Raw genomic sequence first — 26,258 nt, forward strand, 5'->3', positions numbered from 1 at the left:
GATTTTTTTTTGCTTAATTCAAGATGTCGTTTTTTTTTTTTTTTTTTGCTTAATTCAAGATTTTTATTTTTTTTGCTTAATTCAAGGGTTTGTTTTTTTTTTTGGTTTAATTAAAGATTTTTTTGCTTAATTCAAGATTTTTCTTTGCTTAATTCACGATTTTTTGCCTAATTGAAGATTTTTTTGCTTGATTCAAGATTTTTTTTACTTAATTCATGATTTTTTGCTTAATTCAATATTTTTTTGCTTAATTCAAGCAAAAAAATCTGTCAATGGAACAGGTGAAAATTATCTTGGTAAGGTTTCTTGAAATAAGATTTTCAAGACAGTGGTGATGGTCTCTGAGGGTTAATGAGGAAGGATACGCCCACCATTTCCATCAAGATGGATTTGAACTAAAGTGTTAAAACCTGTCAGACGGTCGGGGAAAATGTCGTGTTTGTGTGTGGGTTCTACAGCTGCTGGAGTAAACACCACAAACCAATAAGACACAATAAACCCATTCAAACCCTAATGAAAATAAACTGACGGACTCCTCTCAAAGCATCGGTGCTCGTTCCAAACACATTCATTAGAGAAATAGATGTTTTATTTTACTTCCAAATGATTTTCTATCTTCATCCAACCTTTTATAAGCAACTTTCAGCCATTCATTGACTCAAATTAAGAAATTATAACAAGTCGATGCTAATTCTTTAACACATTCATTACAGAACCTCAACGGGTCCAGGTTAGACCCCTGTGGAACCCTGGAATTATAAGAAACTCCACTTTTCTCAACTTTTTAGAGCAAATGGGAGGGGTTTAATGTTTGGAAACTTATTCACAGACGGTGGTGACAGCCTCCGAGGGTTAATGAGGAAGGACACGCCCACCTTTTCCATCACGACGGATTCAAACCGAAGTGTTAAAACCCGTCAGACAGTTGGGAAAATGTCACATTTGTGTGTGGGTTCTACAGCTGCTGGAGTAAACACCAGGAACCAATAAAACACAACAAACCCATTCAAACCCTGATGAACCCGTTATCTACAGGGAAATGGAGCAGTCGGGGGGGGTTGGAGTTTCCGAGCAGTAAAACGCCTTCACGTTCTCCCAGGTCAGTCCAGAGGTTCATGTGCAGATTATCAGATTAGTGAGTTAACGGTAATTTAATATTCCACTGGATTCCAGACAGTAAACAGACCCCTCCCACCTCTGCCACATAATTCTCTCTAATCCTGATTCCACCATCTGGAAATCCACATCAGGAGTCACACAAAAAACAACAAAGCTAAAAAAAAAAAAGAACTGACTCCACCGACTCCCCCAGACTCCGCCCACTCTTCTTCAGACTCATTATGAATCAGGGAAGAAGATGAGGTGGAGATAGAGGGCGGAGTCGTGTGACAGAGGAAGTATCGACATCCACCTGAGGCCGACAGGTGGCCGATGTTGCCTTCAGGTACCGAGGGAGACTCCAGTTTCCAGTTACACTGAGGCTGATTGGTATTATTCAGTCTGTTCAGTGATGCTTTCAGGGCCTTAACATCGACATTCGTCTCATTTTCATTCACTTTTGTGTTATTTTTTCTTATGTTTTTCTTGTTTTGTTGCATACTTTCACGTCTTTTGGAAGATTTTAATTTTTTTTGTTGTTTTTACTGATCGTTTTTGTCTTTTTGTGTCTCGTACCTTTCTGTCTTTGAACATTATTTTCGTCTCGGTGCATCCATCGTGTTAATCGAATCAGTCTTAATGTCATTTGGACGTTATTGGGTCAGATGCGTCTCATTTGGTCCAAATCCGACTGAACGTCATTAAACCCAAACACGACGCTTTGACTCCATCATCCATGACACGTCTCACGGTGAAGCTGACGGTTGTTTTATGGATGAAACGTCTTAATTATCTTTTGCTTAATTCAAGATTTTTCTTGCTCGATTCACGATTTTTTTGTGTAATTCGCAATATTTTGCTTAATTCACAATGTTTGCTTAATTACCGATTTTTTGCTTAATTCAAGATTTTTTTCTTAATTCAAGAATTTTTTTGCTTAATTCAAGATTTTTTGCTTAATTCAAGATTTTTTTTTGGTTAAACCAAGATTTTTTTTGCTTAATTCAAGATTTCTTTGCTTAATTTAAGCAAAAAAAAATATGTCAGTGAAACAAGTGAAAATTATCTTGGTAAGATTTCATGAAATAAGCTTTTCAAGACGGTGGTGACAGTCTCCGAGGGTTAATGAGGAAGGACACACCCACTGTTTTCATCAGGACGGATTCGAACTGAAGTGTTAAAACCCGTCAGACGGTTGGGGAAAATGTTGCGCTTGTGTGTGGGTTCTACAGCTGCTGGAGTAAACACCAGGAACCAAACAAGACACAATAAACCCGTTTAAGTTTATTATTTCAAGTCCATTTATCTTCCAGGTCAAAGTTCACGTCACACGGTGTCAGATCCAGAACCTCCTCCATTCACCTCCAGAGGTTAGAGGTCACTGTCATGTGACCAGTGGGAGGTTATGGGCCTGATAAAGCCTGACCTCCCTTTGGCCCCAAGGAGCCTCTTCTTTAACGTCACGTCGAGTCTAAAAACCTGATGATAAAAACTATGACTGTTCCATTGACTCAGTTTCTACAGTTCTGTTACTTTGAACGTCTGTTTTCGTCTTCGGAGCTGAAACATCGTCTGAAAACGGTTCAAAACATCGAACTGAATTTTTCTTTACCTTGTTTCATTTCACATAATTTCTCATAATCTTTAAATAAAATGTGGTCTGAAGCTGTAAATGAAGGAGTCCCATCAGTGAACGACCTTAAAACCAAAGGGAAAAACTACTGATGTCTCCATCTGGATTTTTTTTTTGGGATTAGTTTTGCTGATACCGATCTGATACAGATACTTTTTACAATGAAATTTTTATTTAAATTTGGAGTCATTATTTCGAGGTTTTTATTCTATTATTTTACTGTAGAACTGGTCTGAATGTGGAACCTGAACTAAAACAACTATGACACCTTTGACTCTGAAGAACTTTAGGATCATTTGTCCAAATTCATACTGTGGGACAAATTATAACCTTTGGTCGGCCAGTTTTGACCCGTGGACCATATGTAATATTTTGAAAATAAATTTGCAACTCATGAACCACGGACAAAAAGAAAAACACTCAAACTATGAGAATAAAGTCATAAAATATTGAGATATAACCTGTAATATTATGGGAATAAAGTTGTGTTTAAAAAAAAAAACCTCGTAATTTAACAAAAATAATGTACTTTAATGAGATTAAAATCGTAATATTTTGAAAATAAATTCACGATAGTGCAATAAAAGTTCTAATTTATAAACCGTAAGCCTTAATCCTCGTTGATGACGATGCATCAACTTTCACTTCTGTCAGAGCGGACGACTAATGCTAATGTGTTGATGGTGGGAAGGGCTAATAGGCTCAGTATTTGGCCTTTGTGCATAAACCCCAAATGAAAGTAGAACCTCACAGAATCTTCCAGTTCACCATTATCAGACCAGTGGGTACGACTGTATTCTAGAAATGATGAACATTTTTCCAGCCTGTTTTTAAATTACAAAGTTTTTCTCAAAATATTATGACTTTAATCTCATAAATGTACAACATTATTTTTGTTAAATTATGAGTTGTTTTCCACTGCTGTAGTTCATGGACAGGTCCGTCCAGGTGTTATATGGAAGTGTATTCTGCGCCGTACATTAGTGATGTGTGGATCTGCAGGTTAATTCCACTAAAGTCCCGTGGCTGAAAAAAAACAGACTTGCGCAACAGTTCTGGACCGTAGAGTGAAAGTGAAACTTATAGACACTTTACTAATTCCTCTAAGCCTCCCACTGTTCTGAAGCTTTCCCCTACATTCAGAAACTGTAATTTGAGGGGGCAGGATGTTTTTTTGCACCCCCCACCCCCTGCAGAACCGGGTCCGTATCAGCCCGATCTCCTGACTAAATCCGATCCGATCGTCTAAAAAATGCCAGATCGGCAGCAGATACTGATCTTTCGATTGGATCAGAACATCCCTAGAAAAAAAACACACGCCAACCCTGAACATAGCACGCTGCATTCATAGTCCTCATGAGATTGGGAAATGTCAGACTGCATTAGTGTCTTTTACTGGGTTTTCTACTTTATGGTTCAGTAAACTGGTTTCTCCTGCTCATCATTCACATAAATATTGCATTATTTACACAGTTTTATCTGATTTATTGGTTTAAAGCAGGGGTGTCAAACTCATTTAAGTCCAGGGGCCACATTCAGCGAAATTTGATCTGAAGTGGCCCGAACCAATAAAATAATAACATGATAATATCTAAATAATGACAACTCCAAAGTTTTCTCTATTTTAGAGCAAAAAAGTAAACTTACATTATGAAAAGGTTTACATCTACAAACTATCCTTTCAAAAGATGTGAATAACATGAACAAACTGAAAAAAATAAGTGTAATTTTAACAATATTCTTCCTCAGTTTAACATTTACACATGCACATTTTAACTTAAAGATCACAGTGGTTCTACAAATACACAAAACATTTAGTAACAGGCAGAAAATTCTTAAAATTGTACTTACTTATTTTAAGACATTTCAGGTTGTTCATATTTGTTCAGGTTATTCACATTTTTTTTTACAAAATTATACTTTGTTTTTGTGTAAATACATGAAAATATTTACCTTTACAAAGAGAAAAATTTTTAGTTGCCATTATTTATAAATTATTATGATAGTATTTTACTGGTCCTGCCCACTTGAGATTGAATTAGTCTGAATGTGGAACCTGAACTACAAGGCTTGTTAACATCTTATTGTAATTTTTGCTGTTCACAAATTCATCCCAAGGGCCGGACTGGACCCTTTGGCAGGCCGGATTTGGCCCCCAGGCCGTATGTTTGACACCTGTGGTTTAAAGACTTTAACTCATAACAGAGTTCAGCTGATTTAAACAGTAGTTTATAACATATAACAAAATATCATCTGCATAGAGGGAGAGTTTCTGTATTTATGCTTTGATCAGTGATGTCAAACTCCTTTTAGTTCAGGTTCCACATTCAGACCAGTACGACCTAAAACAGCTCAGACCAGGAAAATATCCCATAATAACCTAGAAATAATGTCAACTCCAAACCAACCCGAACCGTCTATCACAAATAACATAAAAAATAAAATAAATGAAAAAATAAAAAATGTGAATAACATGAACAACCACACAGAACCTGAAATGTCTTAAAATAAATAAGTGTGATTTCCTCCATTTTCAGTCTCAGTGTTAGTTCTGTGGTTTTACTGTTGAACGGATCAAAGGTTCAGATGTAATTCTATTGTAAATAAATGTGGGTCATTTGGACCCAAATATGGACACTTGGGGTAGTAAAACTAAACTACAATGACATCAAATCCATCAAAGGTCAATTAAAAATGTACATGTCATGATGTCAGTAACATGTTTTTTAAAGAATACCTGGAATATGAAATAATAACTTTTCATTATAATGATATTCAAATAACCCACCGGACCGGGTCATTTGGACCCATTATGCATCGAAGGGTTAAGTCCATGTTTGGATCCAGAAGTTCTTTAGAAAATAAGGCTGAGAACCTACATTGGAACCACAGGAACATACATAGAAACTGGACTGTTTCAACCTGATCCATCAGACCTACTCAGACCAGCTGAACCGGTTCTGGACCTGAGCAGACCGGACCAGGTCCAGGTCCAGGTGTGTTACTTACTGTTCCGGTTCTGTCGTAGTTTGGACAGTAGTTTATGAGTGGATGTCAGGTCTCCCACTCTTCACCGCCTGCAGAAGCTCCTGCTCCTTCCCCATTGCCGCCTCCTCCTCTTCCCTCCACCTGTTCCTCCTCCTGCTCCTCCTCTTCCCTCCCTCCTCCTCCTCGGGTCAGAAACCAGCGTCAGTTAAACCTCCTCAGAGCACATGCTGAGCTCCCATTGGACACATGGACCGCCTCAGGTGAGACCGCCGCCCACTGTCCTGAAAGCCCCGCCTCCAGCAGAGCAACCTTAAAGGAAAGGAGAACAAAGTCAATCATGGGTTTGAAGAATTCTGATTGGCTCTTTGACTGACAGGTGTGATTGACAGCTGGTGTCAGTCATGTTTCCTAGGATACGGTGGGCAGAAGCCGTTTCAGACTCAGATCCAGTCATTTAAAGACAAACACAGCAGAGGAAAGACGATCATGTTCAGTCGTTTTCTCATGAACTTTACATCACAGAACATAAACAAATCGAACCTTCAACAGCACAGACTAATGAAGCACATCAGCTGGCGATGATGACATCTATCATCTGTTTCAGCGCTGAACCCGGCCCATGAAGCCTGGACCCTGGACCCTGAACCGGTTCTGTCTAGGAGGTTTTTCTCTCGTATCGAGCAGGAAAAGCTGAAACATGACTGTCTGGGTTCATTCGCTTTACATGACACCACATGTGCACATCGCCATGACGACGCAGCCCGCCCACACGACACAATCTGTCAGAAAACGTTTACACAAGGATGAAAACGAGTTCAGGTAAACATCAGGTTGTTTCCATGGAAACAAACGGCCTTTAATCACTCACAAACACACACACACACACACCTGCACAGGTGAGGACCAGCTCATGTAACCATGGTAACCACACACGTCAACACCAGCAGCTCAGAGATCAGCTGAGGTTTAGGGAACAACAAAACCTGCTGCATCAGCCTGAAACAGGACTGAAATACAACTGAAACAGGACTGAAACACAGCGGAAAACAGGAATGAAACACAGCTGAAACAGGAATGAAACAGGACAGAAATACAACTGACCAGGACTGAAACCAGGGCTGAAACACGAGTGAAACATGACAGACACACAGCTGAAACAGGGACTGAAACAGGGCTGAAACACGAGGAAACAGACAGGACACACAGCTGAAACAGGACTGAAACAGGGCTGAAACACGAGTGAAACCTGACAGGACACACAGCTGAAACAGGACTTAACAGGCTGAAACACTGTGAACCATGACAGACACACAGCTGACAGGATGTGAACATGAAGACACAGCTGAAACATGACTAACAGAACTGAAATAAGACAAAGATGACACACACTCAGCTGAAACATGACTGAAACAGGACTGAAACACAGCTGAAACACGACTGAAACACGACTGAAAGATGAGTCCATCTTATTTTGTTCAGTTTTATTCATTTTGTTCGTTGTTATTCATTCTGTTTATTATTATTTCTTATTCAATTTCTTCTTTATTTCTTTTCTATTTCATTACACCTGCATTTTTTTTTTTTAATTTTGTTCAGTTTGTGTCTTATTTTATTCACATTCTTTATTATTTTGTCTGTTTGTTTTCTTCATTCCATCCACTGTCATTGATCCAGCTCCATGGGTTTTACTGGTGAATTAATGTTGTAGAAGATGACGGTGTTTCCACAGTAACAGATGAATAACTCTACTGACTCAGCTTCTTTTCGTCTTTTCTATTAAAGTACATCTACAGGTATGTTTGGTGTTGGTTCTGTTTGACCTGGTTCTACTTTAACTCCCTCCGTCCGTCCCGTTTCCTTTCCTCATCCATTTGTCGTGCTCTGTTTCTCCGTTTCACTTCTTCCTCGTCTCGTCCTCTCGGCGCTGGGCTGTGATTGGTCCGTCCACCTGACATCTGCCCTCAGGCGCCTCATACATTAGAACAGGCTCCTTAAAGTCTTCCAGACCAGTGACCAGCACTCCCATTAGACCCAGACCAGGACCAGGACCAGGACCCAGACCAGGGGCCCAAACCAGTGACCAGGAACCCCATCAGACCAGGACCAGGACTAGGATCAAGACCAGGACCAAGACCAAGGCCCAGACCAGTGACCAGCACCCCCATCAGACCTGGACCAGGACCCAGATCCTGACTCAGACCAGGACCCAGACCAAGACCAGTGACCAGCACCCCCATCAGACCAGGACCAGGACCCAGACCAAGACCTAGACCAGTGACCAGCACCCCCATCAGACCTGGACCAGGTCTAGGATCAAGGCCAGGACCAAGACCAGGGCCCAGACCTGTGACCAGCACCCCCATCAGACCAGGATCAGGACCCAGACCAAGACCTAGACCAGTGACCAGCACCCCCATCAGACCCAGACCAGGACCACGATCAAGACCGGGACCAAGACCAGGGCCCAGACCAGTGGACCAGCCACCCCCATCAGACCCAGACCAGGACCAGGACCAGGACCAGGACCCAGATCCAGACTCAGACCCTGATCCTGATCCAAACCCAGACCAGGATCAAGACCCAGACCCTGATCCAGATCCAGATTCAGGACCAGGACCCAGATCCAGACCAGGACCCAGACCCTGATCCAGACCAGGACCCTGACTCAGATCCAGACCAACCCTGACCCAGACCCAGACCCAGATCCAGACCTAGACCATGATCCAGACCCTGATCCAGACCCAAACCCTAATCCAGATCCATACTCAGACACAAACCCTGATCCAGACCCAGCCTCAGACCCAGATCCAGGACCAGACCGAGACCCTGACTCAGATTCAGATCCAGGCCCTGATTCAGATCCAGATCCAGACCCAGATCCAGGACCAGGATGACCCACATCCCTGCTTATAGACCTGAACTCCTGAACCTGCAGACGTTTGTTTCTACATAAACATGAGTGTGTTTGTATGAAGCCGGATCAGAGACAAACCCAAACCCAAACCCTAACCCGGCCCGGTTCTGCTGGTTCAGACGTGTGCTGTTACGTAACCAGGCGGAGAACGGAGCTGTCATTTCCATCTCCAGCCGCCACGTCGCCCCTGCCTCCGACGCCTCCAACGGCCTCGGGCCTTTTGTGTTCATCCACCACCAACAACACGACAGGACGGAGCTCCGACCAATCAGAGCACAGGAAAAGGATGGAGCGTTTACACCAGGGTAGAGGATGGACGGACGGAGGGGACACGAAGACGGCAGTGCGAAACACTGAAGTAAAAGTACGACAGAGTATCAGAACCACAGACGAAAAGAAAAAACACTGAGACTACAAGAATAAGTAGTAAAAATATTGAGATATAACCTGTAATATTATTAGAATAAAGTTGTAGTTTCAAAAGCAAAACTGATAATTTAACAAAAATAACGTACTTTTATGAGATTTAAGTTGGAATATTTTTAAAATAAATTCTCAACAGTGCGATAAAAAGTCATCATTTATAAATCGTAAGCCTTAATCCTTGTTGATGCCGAAGCATCAACTTTCACTTCTGTTGGAGTGGACAACTAATGCTAATGTGTTGATGGTGGGCGGGGCTAATAGGCTCAGTATTTGGTGGGCGGGGCTAATAGGCTCAGTATTTGGCCTTTGTGCGTAAACCCCAAATGAAAGTAGAACCTCACAAAATGTTCCAGTTCTACATTATGCTACAGTGGGTACGACTGTATTCTGGAATTACGAAAAAAATTTTCCCGCCTGTTTTTAAGTTATGAAATTATTTTCAAATATGACACCTTAATCTCATAAACGTACAACATTTTTTCGTTAAATATGAGGGTTTTTTTTTAAACCTATGACATTATTCTCCAAATATTGCGACTTCATTCTGGTAAAATTCTTACTCTTTTTGTATTCGACTTTATTCTCGTAAAATTTAGGGTTTTATCTCGATATTTTATGACTTTATTCTTGTAGTGACAGTGTTTTTATTTTTGTATGTGGCCCTAAAACGTCATCATAGAAAAGACATAAGAGACGCAAAAGAAAAACTAAATCACTAAAACAACATAAAACAAAAAAAAAACAGGTAAAATATGTAAAAAAAAAATTTAACAGAAAATAATGTAGTAAAAGACGTAACAAAATGCAAAAAACAAAAAAGACAAAAGAAAAAACTACAAACCACGAAACAAGATAAAAACAACAAAAAAATGTTGGAAAATCTTGAAAAACAAAAATTGAAAGACGAGGTAGAAACGGGAAACACGACAGATGAAATGATTTAAAGGTAGTGAGATAAAAACCACAAAACTGGATAAAAGTTCATAAAAGGTTAAAATACAAACATCGCAACTTTAATAAAACAAAAAAGCCTGAAATTACAACATGAAATGTAAAAGAAACTATAAAATTCAACAAAACGACAACAATGTAAAGACGTAATGCATAAAAATGACTAAAAAGACATAAAAACATAGCAAAAAAAAAAGCAAAAAAAACTTCATTAAAATTATTAATTTAGACAACATGAATTTAATGGATGCAAATAAATGAATAAACAATTAATGATTTGATGATGACATTCGGACGATCACTGGAAAAGATTTAAAGGATGAAAAGATCATAAAAATATACATGACATAAACTGGTGTAAAAGGAAACTTGAATAAAGAACGAAAACAAACTAGGAAAAGACACAAAAAAAGCAACAAGAAAAAAAACATAAAACTAAAATGTTACAAAATGTTAAACATCACATTCAAAGAAAAAGATGCAAAAGACAAATGTAAAAACAAAACAAAAACACGTTAAAAACAAAAATACGAAAATATGAAACAACAAATACAACAGTTATTAGTCAAAAAGTATCAACATAAAAATTACAATTAAAGAAAAACATGAAACATGTTTAAAAAAAAATAAAAACTGATAAAAGAAAATAAATAAAACAAGAACAAAAATGTAAAAATGAAGCAAAACTTTTTTAAATCAATGAAAAAAAAAAAGAAGAAAAATTAAAAAAAAAAAAAAAAAAAAAAAAAACAGGATGAAGATGTGGATGTGGTGGTTCTGGTTCTGAGTCTGGTACAGGGTCTGGTTCTGGTTCTGGTTCTTCATATGAAGTTCAGTCCGGTTCTGAAGAACTGAGCCGGATTCTCTGAGTCCAGACCGAGGCCTCACATTGAGTTTTACATGAAACCGGGTCCGGATGTTCATCAGACCAGAATCCATTGGACCTCAAACGGAACCTGGTTCTGGAAGTTCTGCTTCCGTCAGAACCTGAAATAAACCTGGCAACTGATGAAAACAGACGCGTTGATCCGGATCCGCATCGATCCGGACACATGTTTGACTCTGATTTGGATCAGATGTTCGGATCCGGGTTCAGAACCTTCAGGACCCAGTTAAAGTCCGTTTTCTGCAGATTTTCGGAACATTCACAGTTTTAAAGTTGGACCTGAACTAAGTTGGATCCAGACCAGAATCCGGACCCATAAACATTAAAACCATCTCCATAGACCTTTGGACCGGACTCTGGCTCTGAAAACCCAAAACCCACTAGTACCGGACTGGAATCCTTTTACCCGAACTAGACTCACCTCGGTTGGATCCGATCCGGACTTTCCTCGGACCCGGATCTCCGGAAAACTCAGACCTCAAAGTAATCCGTGTTCGGAGATTTCCATAAAAAAAAGTCCAGTTTGGATCGGGACCAGCGAGGGGGTCCCGGTACCGGAGGACCTGGACGTCCAGCCCCGGAGCCGTCGAACTAACTGCGCGTCTCGGCTGAACTTTGGGCCGTTTGGCTCCTCCTGCTTTTCCCTCCGGACCCTGAATGCAGCATTCCATGGACGCGCTGGATGCGTACCACTTCCGGTCAGGACCTTCAAAATAAAACCCGGAACCAGGACAAGAACCGAAACCTTTAAAATAAAACATAGGAACAGGGAGCAGAACCAGAACCAGGAGGATTCTTCTCCTGTTGCATCATGGGAATTTATTTTACTGAGGAGATGGACTCAAAGACCACATTAACGGAAAAAAACAGAACATTTGCCAAAAAAAAAGAAAGAAAATGAAAAGTTTCAAACATTAAAGTGAAAAATATCAAATATTCTCAATATTTTTGGTAAAATTTTCTCTTGCTTTAACTCATTTTAATTTAAAATACGGCATTCATCAAATAAATCATATCAAGGTTTAGACAAAATAAAACATTTATTATTAATTTTATCACATTAAAATTATAATCTGATCAAATTAACAGTATGAACTATTATTGAATAATGATTAATTAAAAGATTAGGTTTGCTGTAAATACAGAGTTGACAGATACGAGGTTCTGACAGGACGTGACGTTACAGTGACCAGACGGACCATGATGCACTGGTGCAGATCCAACAACTTTACAAACATTAAACAGACAGTGTTTTATCATAAATGAAACTTTATTTAACTTATAAAAGTTCAACAGAACCAGGTTTTCATGTGACCCAGGTTCGTGTGGATCTGTGACCATTCAACTGAACCCATTTTCAACAGATAAATGCACTTTTGGAATAGTTCACCACATTTATGACAAAAAGAAGAAAGAAATAAGGAAACTAAAGGTTCAGTGTTTGATGGAAATGAGGAATGATTAGAAATTATTATATAAAAACATATACATAATGTGATTAAATGGTCTTTGGAAACATTAAAACATACAATAAACAATAACAACAACAATAAACTCCTGTGTTTGCATTCAACATTTGTACATTTATCTGTTAAATACATACACAGTTGAACAGATTAATGCAGGTTTTGGAAACATTTTCTTAAAAACTTTTTGAGACACGTGTTCATTAAAGAACCCAAAGTTTCCGACGCTGTTTTCAGTCGAACTTTTGGAAATGTCGTGAACATTCATGTCTGTCCCTGATACAACGTCAGGACTTTGCGATCGTGCAGCGACGCCCAAACTCGTAGTTCCATCTTCATGTCGTGGTTTGCAAAGAATTGTAGTGGCTTCTTCACGAGTCAAAGTAATGATCGGAATAAGATGCGAAGTCTTTAGTGATGAAACCATACGCAGACACCTGATGAAAAAAAGTTTCAGTCAGAAGAGTCCAGCACGTTATCGCCATGGAAACAGAAACAAACACTTAAAACAAACCACAGAAGAAGAACGTTTAGTTTAGTTTGTGTTTACCTGGTTCAGGTGGGTTTACCTGGTCTCAGGTGGGTTACCTGGTCTCAGGTGGGTTATCTGGTCACAGGTGGGTTTACCTGGTCACAGGTGGGTTTACCTGGTCACAGGTGTGCAGGGCCGTCATCAGCATCAGGGCTCCGGTGCTGGGCATGTACAGGTGTTTGGTTCTGATGTTGTGCAGCAGAGGAGACGAAAAGAAACTGACAAATGACATGAGAAACCTATCGTCACATGACAAAGATCAATCAATCAAATTTTATTTATATTGAACTAAATCATAAAAAAACTTATCTCATGTCACTATTGTCTGGTCAAAACCATACTGTCAAGATGAAAATGACAGAAGAAAAAAAATGTAAATAATATGAAAGATAAAATGGAACAAAAAAAAAAAAAAAAAAACAGCTGTGACAGACGATACTTGGACCAGAGACATGGACCAACATGGACCAATGTGGACCAGCGTAGACCAACGTGGACCAATGTGGACCAACGTGGACCAACATTGACCAGCATGGACCAGTGTAGACCATGGTGGACCAACGTGGACTCGTGTCCCTAAATGACTCCGCCCAGTTTCTCACCTGTCAGTTACATATGAATGAACTCTGGGTGCAGAATCTTGAAGTTCTGCGATGGTTTGTGTCCAAAGTACATCCAAGGTCTGAGACACAAACACAAAGAAAAAACATTAACGCTGATGGACGTGAAGGATCAGGTCTTTTACATCCTGTTCATTTCGTTGTGTCTTTTCATCTCATTTCATCCTTTATGTGTTTTTTTTCTCGGTCTGTCGTGGTCGGTGATGGTGTGGGGCTGCATCGGTACCGTCCTGTTACGTCTTTTATGTCTTTTACATCCTCTGTTGTCTGATCGTCTTTCAGACTCACTTGTCTCCTTTGTCTCGTCCGGAGGCGACGGGTCGACCTTTAATCGCAGCAGAAATCATCAGATAATCTCTGAGGTTCGACGGGATGAAGACGTATGTGATCGACTGCAGAAGAAGAACAGACAGAAGTAAAACCAGGACCTGAGGAGGACGGATTAATCCGGGCCAGTCCTCACCGGGTTCTGAGGAATCCTGGTGAACCCGTCCCTCCGGTACAGGATCAGGGCATTCTTCAGGGTGTTGGTGGTGAACCCGTAGAAGGAGGTCTTCGTCCCCACGTCTTCCTCGAAGCCTTTGATCATTGCTCCGTTCATCCTGATCAGACATACTTTGAGTTTTACGCGTTTTCAGTCGAAGTTTGTGAAGTTAAAATTTTTACCTGAAGACGAAGTCGTGGTCGTCGATCTCTTTGCCCTTTTTTGAGCCTCGCAGGATTCCCCCGTTTCCAACCACGGCGCAGCGAACGCATCGCTCAGGTGAGGTACGGGTGAACAGGTGAGGACTGTTGAGGAGGAGGAGGGTGGATCGGACGTCTGCAGACGAGGAAGAACAGGAAGTAGGATCAGATCAGTCTGGGACGACCTGGACCTTCAGCCACACGGAGATCAGGAAGTTTTATTGCAAACACTTCAAGAACCTCAAGAACCTGAATGTGACTCAAACAACATCAATGAGCATCAACGACATAAAAACAGAAGCATACCTATGTTCCCTGGTGCCTGTGTTCCTGGTTCCCTGGTACCTATGTTCCCTGGTACCTGTGTTCCCTGGTGCCTATGTTCGCTGGTACCACTGTTCCCTGGTACCTATGTTCCTTGGTGCCTATGTTCCCTGGTACCATACGTTCCCTGGTACCTGTGTTCCCTGGTACCTGTGGTACCTGGTACCATATGTTCCCTGGTACCTATGTTCCCTGGTACCTATGTTCCCTAGTACCATATGCCCTGGCGCCTATGTTCCCTGGTACCATATGTTCCCTGGTACCTGTGTTCCCTGGTACCATATGTTCCCTGGTACCATATGTTCCCTGGTACCTGTGTTCCCTGGTACCATATGTTCCCTGGTACCATATGTTCCCTGGTACCTGTGTTCCCTGGTGCCTGTGTTCCCTGGTACCATATGTTCCCTGGTGCCTATGTTCCCAGGTACCTGTGTTCCTTGGTGCCTATTCAGGTATTCAGGGCTGACTCCAATAAAAGCCTATGAGAGCCTAGAGACTCAACTGTACCATTGAGCCCTTTGCGTTTACCGTCAACAGGAAGTCCTTTCCAACCATATGGCGGCGCCCGTTGGTTCAACTTCGTCAAGGACGATGCAGAGAAACTCTGGACCCACTGCAGGACTGGAACCGAGAACCTGAATCTAGACCTGAGGAGGACATCACTCTGGACCGCCGACCTGAGAGGACACGCCTCCAACGGCGGGAACTGAAAATTTACAATGTATGGAAGAAGGAAGTAGAAGTACGTCAAACCAACATCAGAACTTTGACCTGGTTCCAGTTCTCTTCAGGTCCATTTAGTCTCAGAAACAGGTCCAGGTCAGACCAGTCCAGGACCAGATCAGACCAGATCAGACCAGTCCAAGACCAGATCAGACCAGTCCAGGACCAGATCAGATCAGATCAGATCAGATCAGATCAGATCAGATCAGATCAGATCAGATAAGGGGAAATATCCAGTGTTACAGCAGTTTAATGGTTTGTATTATTTAATCTGTTTACACAGTTTTTAATGAACTTTGAATTATTCACTCATTCATTTATAAACTCGTTATTTTTTGACATTTTTTCAACCATAAAAATTATTATTATTATTTTATTATTATTATTATTATATTATTATTATTATTATATTTTCATTACATTTTGACTTGTCAGTGATAATTCTCATCAAAAATGTGTGACTTTTGTTTTTAATTAAATAATCTGAAAAAGTCACTTTTTCTCAAATTTTTCTTTGTTTTTGACAAAAATAACCTTTGAATTTACTCAGAGGTTTAATGAACATCTACATTAACAGTGAATTAAGGATAAGAAAATACAGGATTTACACAGAAAAAATACTAAATACAGATGAAAATATTAGAATAAATGTGGATCAAACACTTAGAAACAGTTCAATGTAAAGCAGAGTGCTCCTGCAGAGCCAAACTCACCCTTGCTCTTCTTCTGTGGTTTTCTTCGTCCATGTCAGCTCAGTGCTGCCCTCTACTGTCTGTTCACTGATACACAACAAACACACATTTTAAAGTTTAAACATTTTCAGGAAGATTTTAAAGGAAACTAGAAGCACTCGGAGAGCGCAGACCTCCGCCAAGGCTGATCAGTGGCCCCCCCCGTGGGCCCCCCCACCCCGATCACCACCAAAATTTAATCATTTCTTTTATCCCATTTCCAACAAACCCTGAAATTTCATCCAAATCTGTCCAGAACCTTTTGAGTTATGTTGCACACTAACGGACAGACAAACAGACAAAAACAAAAACCCTGGCAAAACATAACCTCCTTGGCGGAGGTAATAAACCAAAACACAGACATTTGGAAACGAATGAACGACAAATACGACACAAACAAACACTTTGATTTAAAAAGTTTCAGATGTAAAAGCTTCAAACAGTCAAATATAACAGAATTAGAACCTAAATGAAATAATACAAGTAGAAAAAAATACTTGTTATAGTTGTTTAGTTTTTAATAGTTAAAAAAATATATGAATGAGAATCACACTGAAAATAAAAACATTAAAAGAGAAAATGTTAAAAAGATTAAAATAAAAATGTTCCTTTTCCAAATATTATGACTTTATTCTCATATCAGATAGTTGTTTTTCCTTTTTTCTCTCCAGGTTTAACACGTTTAAATGAACCATCATTTATTTATTGATTATAGTTTATATAATTCTGCAAAACCTCAAAGGTAAAGAATGTGAAGGTAAATGAAGTGAATTCCATCATAATAAAGTTTGATTCTTGTTAAAGACACAAAGTAAATGTGAGTTTATTTCATGGTTTTACTTCATTTATTAGACGTTTTATTCAAGTTCCACATTTAAACCATTCTGATCTGAACTGGGCCGAACCAGGACAAAAGTGTCAAACTGTGAAGAAAGTCCAATTTAAGTCAAACGACATTAAAAAAAGTGTTTACATCGATATAAGTTTCCGTAAAAATGGGAATAACATCAACAACCCTATATGTATTTTTTTTTTAATCATTTAATTTTACCAATATTCAGCCTCAGTTTATTATTTATTTATTTATTGACAGTTTATTTTATTTTATTTTACCTATTGTTTTTATTGCAGTTTTTTGTTTTTCATTCAACAAAACAGTGTCTTCAAAAGACTAGATACAAAACAAAACATACACGACAGCTCTTAGATGACAAATTAAAAAACAACAACACAACAAACCACACAAACACAGTTGAATACAGAAGTTGGTGGGTCAGACTCACAGTGTACGGAGTCAGATTTATGAATATCATCTAAGTTCACAACAGTCCTTTAAGGGGGTAGAAGAGAGGTTCGGTCCAATAGAGTCCAAATATGGACACCATATTCTGTAGAACTGAACTACACTGTTCTGATATTGGTTTGATGTTCTAGGGGATCAGTTCAAAAATTATTTTACACCAACAACAGACAGAAGGAATGTGGTCACTGACCCACTGCAAAAGAAAATATTCAAATATAATAGAAGAAAAGAATAGTTTTCGTTGCTGCAAATGTTAGAATATTATCCCGTCTTTTTCCAGCTGCTGTTTTCACATATTTACTTGACAGACCCAGGATCAGGGACATGTGGGGGGTCCATTTGTAGATCAGTATGAAAAACTGTCTCAAAATTTCACAAACAATTTCAAACCAATGTTTTAAGATTACGACAAAACCAGAAACTATGAGTTAAGGTTCCAAAGTCAGTTTGACACTTGAGACACAAAGAGGAAAGAGAGAAGAGTTGAAGAGATGTCTGCGGTGAGGGGATATATGTATATATCTGTATAAAAACAACAACAATTCCTATTGTTTAGACTTTTTTTTGCACTACAGCTGTAAAAAATTCATTTAAAAAAATGTGGAAAGAAGTGTTACCAAACAAACAATAGCCGCTTACCTGCTCTTGGGGGGGGGGGGGGGGGGTAATTAAAAAAAAAAAAGAACTAAACATGCTCAAAAATTAACAAAAGTTTGAGAAACAACAATATATTAAATTTGTTTTTGTTTCTGTTCAGACCTTTTATATTTGTTCATATTTTATTGATAAATTACAGTTTGTAAATGTAAAGATTTTCAAGTAATTTCCTTTTTGTTTTACACTAAAATACACCGAAACCTTAGTATTTATTATTGTTTACATGTTACTATGACAGTATTTATTTTCCTGGTTCTGACCCACTTTAGATCAGATTGGTCTGAATGTAGAACCTGAACTAAACTCCTTTAATCGTTAATTTCTTCAGTTTAGTTTTATGGTTCCAGTGCCCGGATCGGACCCTTTGGCGGTCCGGTTTTGGCCTCCGGGCCGTATGTTTGACCCCTGAGCTGTAAAAGGTTCATAAGTGTCACATGTGTTTGAACTTAATGAACCCAGATGATGAATATTTAAGGAACCAGGTGAGAATAAAGGCTTACCTGCTGCTGAAACATCCCATAAAAACACAGGAAATAAAGACGGCCAAGCTGCACATGAGCAGAATCATCCATCTGAGGCTGGATTTCATTGTTCCTGTTTACTGTCAAATGAACCACTTCCTTCATGGTCGTGGATCAGGTGAGACTGAAGTCCAGTGGGTGGAGTTTGAGCCGCTCAGGTATGAAAGACACCAGCAGAACAGGTGAATCTGTGTCATCAAAGTAAAACTGGTTCAGCTTGACCTGAAGCCCCGCCCCTTTTCATGAACAACCTGAATAACCTGGCAATGAACTGAGACTTTTATACACAACGAAAACGAACACCGTTATATGAGAAAGAACAGAGATTTAAGAGATAAAGTCACAACATTTAGAGAAAAAAGTCACTAAATTACAGGAAAAAGGTTTTGTTTTTTTGTTGTTTTTTTATTACAGAAAAAGGAGTTAAAGTCAGAAAAAGGCAAAATCTAATAGAAATAAAGTTATAAAACCTGGAAGAACAAGTCTTAAATTACAAGAAAAACATTTTTAGGGAAAAGGGGGTTCAAAAGTAAAACCAAACAAACAAAAAAAACTGTATAATAAGAATAAAGCTGTAATATCTGGAGGAAAAAAGTCACTAAACAGTTTTTTGTTTTTTTGTTTTTGAGAGAAAGGGGAGTTAAAAGTCAGAAAAAGTCAAAATAGAATAGAAATCAAGTTACAAAACCTGGAAGAAAAAGTCCTAAAATTACAAGAAAAAACATTTTAGGGCAGAGGGGGTTGAAAAGTAAAAAAAAACAAAACTGTATAGTAAGAATGAAGTGTAATATCTGAAGGAAAACTCAATTACAGGAAAAAGGTTTTTTTTTTCTTCGAGAAAAGGAGTTAAAAGTCAGAAAAAGTCAAAACAGAAATAGAAATAAAGTTATAAAATTTGGAAGAAAAGTCATGAAATTACAGGAAAAAAGATTTTTAGGTAAAAGGGGGTTGAAAAGTAAAAAAAAAAAAAAAACTATCTGGAGGAAAAAGTCACAATATTATTAGAAAAAGTCACTGCATTTGGAGATAAATAAGTCATAATAATAATAATAATAATAATAATAATAATAATAATAATAATAATAAAGTCCTAATATTCTGTAAAAACTCAAACATAAAAATGCATCATATTTTGTTGGAAAAAAAACAGTTAATAAAAGAAAAAGTCAATAATAATAACATTTTGTGGCGTATTACAGGAAAAATTATGGAAAAGTATTTTTTTTTGTACATTTACCAAATAAATGTATTGACTGATGTATAATAAAAAAAAAATCTGACATTTTCATTTAATAAAATACTTTTTTCATGTTTCATTTACTGTGCATTAAAAATCTATAACATTGCCTTTCTGAAGGAGGAATAACTGGATTAATTTACCGAATGTAATTATAAATCACATAAAACCATCTATATAAAAAAACAGCATTTTTTTTTTTACATAAAACAATCGAACGTATTTGCATTAAATATAAATCAGCACCAATGAAACATTTATTAATTATTTGTCTTTATTGTCATGAAAAAGTCACAACATTTCCATTAAAATATGTTAATAAATCCAGTCTCATCTAAAAACAAGAAAACCAACAAAGCATCAAAAGAACTAAAGAAAAACACTACATTACCCAGAATGCAACAATGCGGCTGCTCCTAAAGAGTAAAATAAAGACAATTACAAAACTATTTGCAATATTCAGAGGAAAAAATCGTAATAATTAAAGGTTAAATACAGTCCAGTCGCTCCTTTAAATAAATGTTATCTTGCAAAAACTTGTGTAATCAGATTAATTTATTCATACGAGTCGAAACAAGAACAGTTTAATGAAATCAGAGTTTTTTCAGAAGGCACAATCTTATTTAACACCGTTAATGTCATCTTTGGATCAGACGGGACAATGAATGAACACAAATTAAGAAATTATTGAAATAAATAAAATTCAAACATTAAAAATGACTAAAGCTATGAAGTTACAGAATAAAATGACAACAAACAGTGACGGTAAATTCTATGAAACGGTCTAAAAATAAGCAAATGTTAAAATAAATAAAATAAGACCTGTAATAAACTAAATTCACTGTAAAATTTTTCTCATTATTTCACAGTTTCATCATATAAACAGCTGTGGAAACGACAGGAATGAGCATTAATTTGGAGTTTGGAGACGCCGCTGCCAGCTGTGAGTCACACAAATGAAATCTGGATGTTTTCAGCAACAAAATGAACAGAATTAAAGCTGGTTTGTGATTATTCAAAGCTGTTTGTCGTCATTAAAGAAATAATTGAACTTTACGTCATGGCTCAGTCTTAAAATGTGAAAACAGGTCAGACTCAAAACAAGTGAAAATGACACCGATCTATGAGGCTTTATGGGCGTCGACCTACCATTATGTGATTAGCAGTAAATATTCAATGAACAGATCCCTGAAACAGTGCAGACTGTAGGTGTGAATGCAGTCGTATATCGCAGCTAAAAGCATCATCTACTGTTTACGTATTCAACCCATGGGTCCCTGAACGCCTCATGGGTCCCTGAATGCCTCATGGGTCCCAGAATGCCTCATGACCACAGCTTTACAGATGGAACTCAAATGTCTACGTGTTAGCATCATGACTGTGATTCCATGTTAGTTTCCTGTTTTAAATATAACTTAGAACATGATCCGTTACAGACTTGGATCTGGAACTGGACCTGGTTCTTGACGTGGTCCTGGTTTTAGGTCCAGACTCCACCTCTAGTCCTTATTTCATAGTGATGTTTCCGTATATTTTTGATAAACTGATAAAATAGATACAGATGTTTCCTAAAAACCTACTGTATTGTACATGGAGGGGGGGGTAGCGTTGCCGTGGTAACCGGCTCCGGCCTCAGAGCGAGTAGAGTTTGAGCTGCTCCTCCATGTCGCCCTCCGTCACCTCCCCCAGCGCCTCCTGGTTCTCCCTCAGAAGACGGAAGATGGCCGCCAGCTGCTCCTGTTGCACCCTGGGAAGTCAACCGAGACAAGAGTGACACGACTGCGACATGTGACGCACGATAACAGGAGCATGTTTTAGAACACAAAGAACGTACAGAGAACGCAGACGTCAACATGTTTGTGGATTCAGACGTTTTTACAGTTCATCACCTGGTTTTACTTTAACCTTGTAGAAGCCGATAACGCAATAACGTCTGATAACGGAATAATGGTTGATAACGGAATAACAGCCGATAACGGAATAACTGCCGATAACATAATAATGACCAATAACGGAATAATGACGAATAACGTAATAACGACTGATAATGTAATAATGGCCGATAATGTAAAAACAGCTGATAACGTAATGACAACTGATAACGGAATAATGGCCGATAACGTAACAACGGCCAAAGACGGAATAATGACGAATAACATAATAACGACCGATAATGTAATAACAGCCGCTAACGTAAAAATGGCTGATTACGTAATAACGGCCAATAACGTAATAACGACCAATAACCTAATAACGGCTGATAACGTAATAACGGCCGATAACCTAATAACGGCTGATAACGTAATAACGGCCGATAACATAATAAATTTGTCTTGTCTAATTGGCCAATAACATAATAAAAGTCCTGAACTGATGACGTAATAACTTTTGGCCAATAATGTAATAACTTATTACGTTATCGGCCTGGTAAAATAATTCTTTGCAAATGTAATAACTGAGCCAATAACGTAACAATATATGAATATCTCCGTATTTAAGTTTAATTTAATAGATAGAATTGTGATAAAATCCCCCCCGTAATAAGTTATTATATTATTGGTACAGGACTTTTATTACTTTATTGGCCTATTACATTTTTAAAAATGGCAAATTTATTACGTTGTCAGCTGTTATTACGTTAGCGGTTGTTATTACGGTATTGGCTTCTACAACCCTTCGGCTCTGCCCACAGCAGGTCTGAATGCACAGTTCAGATTTTTTGGTGAAATCTGATTTGTTTGTATGTTGGTTCATATTCCACATTAAATGCAAGTTCTATCAGTTTTGAGTCTGAACTGAATGTGACCCTGAAGTGACCCACATGCACTAAAGAGGTCCTGATGGAATACGTGACCATGCAGACACACACTGTGTTTACAGAAGGAAATATGGTTTTCCTTCACTCCTCCTCCTGGGACGAACAACTGGGACCTATGTCGCATTTCAATGACGTAAAGGTCGGATAAATGCGACCTGGACGTTCAGACTGAAGTCACATTGGAAAATATCAGATCTGGATCAGATTTAGGGCCGCATATGAAAGTGGTCTGGGTCAGGTTTAGGATCACATGTGAAAGTGGTCTGGGTCAGGTTTAGGATCACATGTGAAAGTGGTCTGGGTCAGGTTTAGGATCACATGTGAAAGTGGTCTGGGTCAGGTTTAGGATCACATGTGAAAGTGGTCTGGGTCAGATTAGTGCTGTTCAGACTGTCTGGAACAGGTCAGATCCAGGTCACATATGGACACATTTCCCTTCAGTGTAAACGGAGCCTTAATGACCTGTTCAATTGGATTTATTTTAATATTTTTATATTGAAAAGTTATTTCATATTCCAGGTTTTCATTAAAAAACATGTCACTGACATTATGACCTTCCATAGATAATAGATTTGATGTCATTATAGTTTTAGTTTTACTACCCCAAGTGTCCATATTTGGGTCCAAATGACCCACATTCATTCATTTTCTACAGAATTACATGTGAACCTTTGATCCATTCAACAGTAAAACCACAGAACTCACTCATTGGTCCTTTAGTCTCTTTAGCATTGACCCTCAAACTGTGTCAATATAATAGAAAAAACACAATTTCACCCAAACTCTAGTTTTTCTCTGAATAGTTGTTGTTGTTCGAGGTGTTTTTTCATAGTTCAATTGGTATATGACCCAAAACTGTAATGCAAAGACCTTTGAGTCCAACTGGAGTCACATGACCAAAACAAACAGATGTTGATGGATGTTAGAACAAGAAGAAGAAAAGTTGAACCCAAACATGTGTGTATGTGTGGACACACCAGGAAACCACATCAGTTTAGAATTTAGTAGCAGATAGAGGAGGAACCAGCATTCTAAATTTAAAACAACACAGATTTATGTTCATGTTTATGGAATGACTGACACTGACATCTACCAGAAGAAGGAAACTCAGCAGCGCATTTGGGATTGAATGGAAAAATTTATGTTAGGAAAGTTTTTTGGGTTTTTTTATCAATTACTAGAAATTTCAGGCGACCCCAAGATTGAAAAGCACTTAACTAAATGGAAGTGGACATTGTCCTACTGCTGTTATATATCATAGATTTTATATTATAGATTGTAGATTATATACTATAGATTACATATTATAGATTATATATTAAATTATATACAATACATTATATATATAGATTACATATTATAGATTATATATTACAGATTACATATTATAGATCATATACTATAGATTACATATAATAGATTATATATTATAGATTCAGTGACGTGCAGTGGGGTTCATGGCTGGGGAGGCACTGACTCTTTCAGAGCCAGATCTACAAATATATGGTGGCCTGAGAAACTGGAATAGAGTGAGTGAACAAAAGGAACGGCCTGGGTATATGGACTCTGCATCAAGTCAGCATAGGTAGACTGGCAGGAACTCAACAGGAAACCTTCAAAAAGAGCCATTTCAAGCTAAAAATAAAAAAAGGTTTATGGTCTTACCTTTATTTGTACATGAAATGTAATCCTCCATTTTTGATGAGGTGAATTAAAGTGTATAAAAAAGAACGAAGAAGATTATAGGCGCATGAATCTGTGGACTCACTGGCGCCATCTATCATGAGGCAGGGGTACTGTTTGCCTCCCTAGTGACTTTTTCACTGCGGTTTTAGGATTAATCTGCGAGCCTAAACACATTACGGAAATACATTCCATTGTATGCAGTTATGGAAGGATAGAGCATATAATCAGAGTGTTTGAAAGCATTTTAACTGCGACATACAGAGGGACAGCGACACAGTATTTTCATCGGGTACCAGCAGAGTTCATGAGGGGAGGAGACAGTTCTCCAGGAGGCACAGCACAGCGCTGCCTCACGGCGCATCTCCTCCCTGTATTTGAACGGAGCATGTGGAAATTCTGCTATTCTAATTGACAAAAAAAATAAATAAAAATAACAATATCGGATTCGAACGGAAAATGAGTTTATAGGACATACCAGCTGACAACTATCAACATTTATTATATTTTATAGTCAAGTTTTTTTTCTTTTCAAGATTGACAAGGGAGGCTCTGCCTCCCCTGCCTCCTCTGACTGCACGTCACTGTATAGATTATATACTGTATATACTTTGCTTTTCAGATTTTCAGAATAAAGGCCAAATATAAAAGATGATTATTAATAATGTGATAAAAGTGTCGTAAACACAGATTTGAACTGGGGTGGTTTCTGTTTGACTGGAGGGTCCAGATACTGAAGTTTAAATCAAATAAATAAATAAACCCACAGAACCTTTGAAAACCACAGACCTGTAGTTTGGTTCCTGAAGGTAAACGGATCCATTTTAACTCTAAGTCTGTAAAAACAGGTTTGTTGACTATTGGACTGATTTCAGCTTCATGAAACAATAAGACAAAGAAAAGACCAGAATCTGAACGAAACCAGATGAAAACAATGAAAACAGTTGCATTAAAACAACGACAAAATAAAAGTGACTGAACAATGAGGATGAAACAGGCGTCGGATTAAACAAACATGTCTTTAATCCTTCAGAGTCCAAGAAAAACTCTGGAGTATTTCATGCAACAACATGAGATTCACACTTTTATTTATGTTAAACATTGAAACCAAACTCAGACCAAGAAGAAAAAACTCAAAAACAATGAAAAACTGGAGTCGTTTCCTTGTGTGGATTTAATTTAAGTCACATTAAGGCCGACAATAAAAGCTAACGTCTACGTGGGTTTAGATCGCAGTTTAATAGTTATGAACAAAACGAGGGGGGGGCGGTCCTTCGTCTACAAATACACACTGTGTCTGAGAGTGAAACGACTCCTTTTCAACACTTTTCCCTTAACTTTAACACTCTGAAGCAGATGGACGGAGGCACTTTGGTGGAAAAACTGAAACTGAAGGAAGACGAGTGGCTTCGATGTCGACAAACGACAGGTTTGTGTCGTCAAAGAAGAAAAGAATGGAAGGATGGAGGAGGTCTGGAGATCACTCAGGAACTCTGAAAGAAACAGGAAACGCATGAGACTGGATTTACCCTGAAGTTCCTTTAGTGTGAGGTTAAAGGGGCGGAGCTTAAGATCCAGGTGTTAAGACACTCACCGTGGGCCGTGGTGTTAGCATGCAGACGTTAGCAGACATTAGTGGGTGATAGCAGACGTTAGCAGGCGATAGTAAATGTTAGCAGACGTTAGTAGATGTTCGCGGACATTAGTGGACGTTAGTAGATGTTAGGACGAGCAGCAGCTGGACAAACGCTGACAGACGAGACAGAACCCACACACTAAGGCTGCGTTCAAATATGACACAAATCCAATTTTTTCACCCATATGTGACCTGGATCTGATCTGTTCCAGACAGTCTGAACAGCAGTAATCTGACCCAGACCACTTTCATATGCGGTCCTAAATCTGACCCGGACCACTTTCATATGTGGTCCTAAATCTGATACAGATCTGATATTTTCCAATATGACTTCAGTCTGAACGTCCAGGTTGCATTTATCCGACCTTTACTTCATTGAAATGAGACAAACATCCCAGTTGTTTGTCCCAGGAGGAGGAGCGGAGGA

At 38.6% G+C, this 26,258-nt stretch overlaps 2 protein-coding genes and 1 pseudogene across 2 annotated transcripts in view; all 3 read right to left on the reverse strand.

Moving 5' to 3' along the window:
- LOC115416360 (caskin-2-like) overlaps positions 1–5,790 on the reverse strand; it is a 46,299-nt pseudogene extending 40,509 nt beyond the window's left edge.
- Positions 5,791–12,159: 6,369 nt separating this feature from the next.
- LOC115416356 (alpha-N-acetylgalactosaminide alpha-2,6-sialyltransferase 2-like) lies at positions 12,160–15,281 on the reverse strand. The gene is given in 9 exon segments (XM_030130099.1): positions 12,160–12,739; positions 12,742–12,799; positions 13,010–13,112; positions 13,508–13,576; positions 13,803–13,906; positions 13,978–14,116; positions 14,181–14,334; positions 15,051–15,228; positions 15,276–15,281. Coding segments are annotated over 9 exon segments (924 nt in total). The 3' UTR covers positions 12,160–12,626.
- A 4,669-nt stretch (positions 15,282–19,950) lies between these two features.
- The window catches only part of LOC115416357 (protein TsetseEP-like), a 30,615-nt gene continuing 24,307 nt past the window's right edge, over positions 19,951–26,258 (reverse strand). Inside the window, exon 5 of the mRNA XM_030130100.1 lies at positions 19,951–21,441. Coding sequence (XP_029985960.1) covers positions 21,327–21,441 — 115 coding nt within the window. The 3' untranslated portion in view covers positions 19,951–21,326. The remainder of the gene's footprint in view (positions 21,442–26,258) is intronic.

The sequence above is a fragment of the Sphaeramia orbicularis genome, unplaced genomic scaffold (assembly GCF_902148855.1).
Source record: "Sphaeramia orbicularis unplaced genomic scaffold, fSphaOr1.1, whole genome shotgun sequence".
Taxonomy (NCBI): Eukaryota; Metazoa; Chordata; class Actinopteri; order Kurtiformes; family Apogonidae; genus Sphaeramia; species Sphaeramia orbicularis.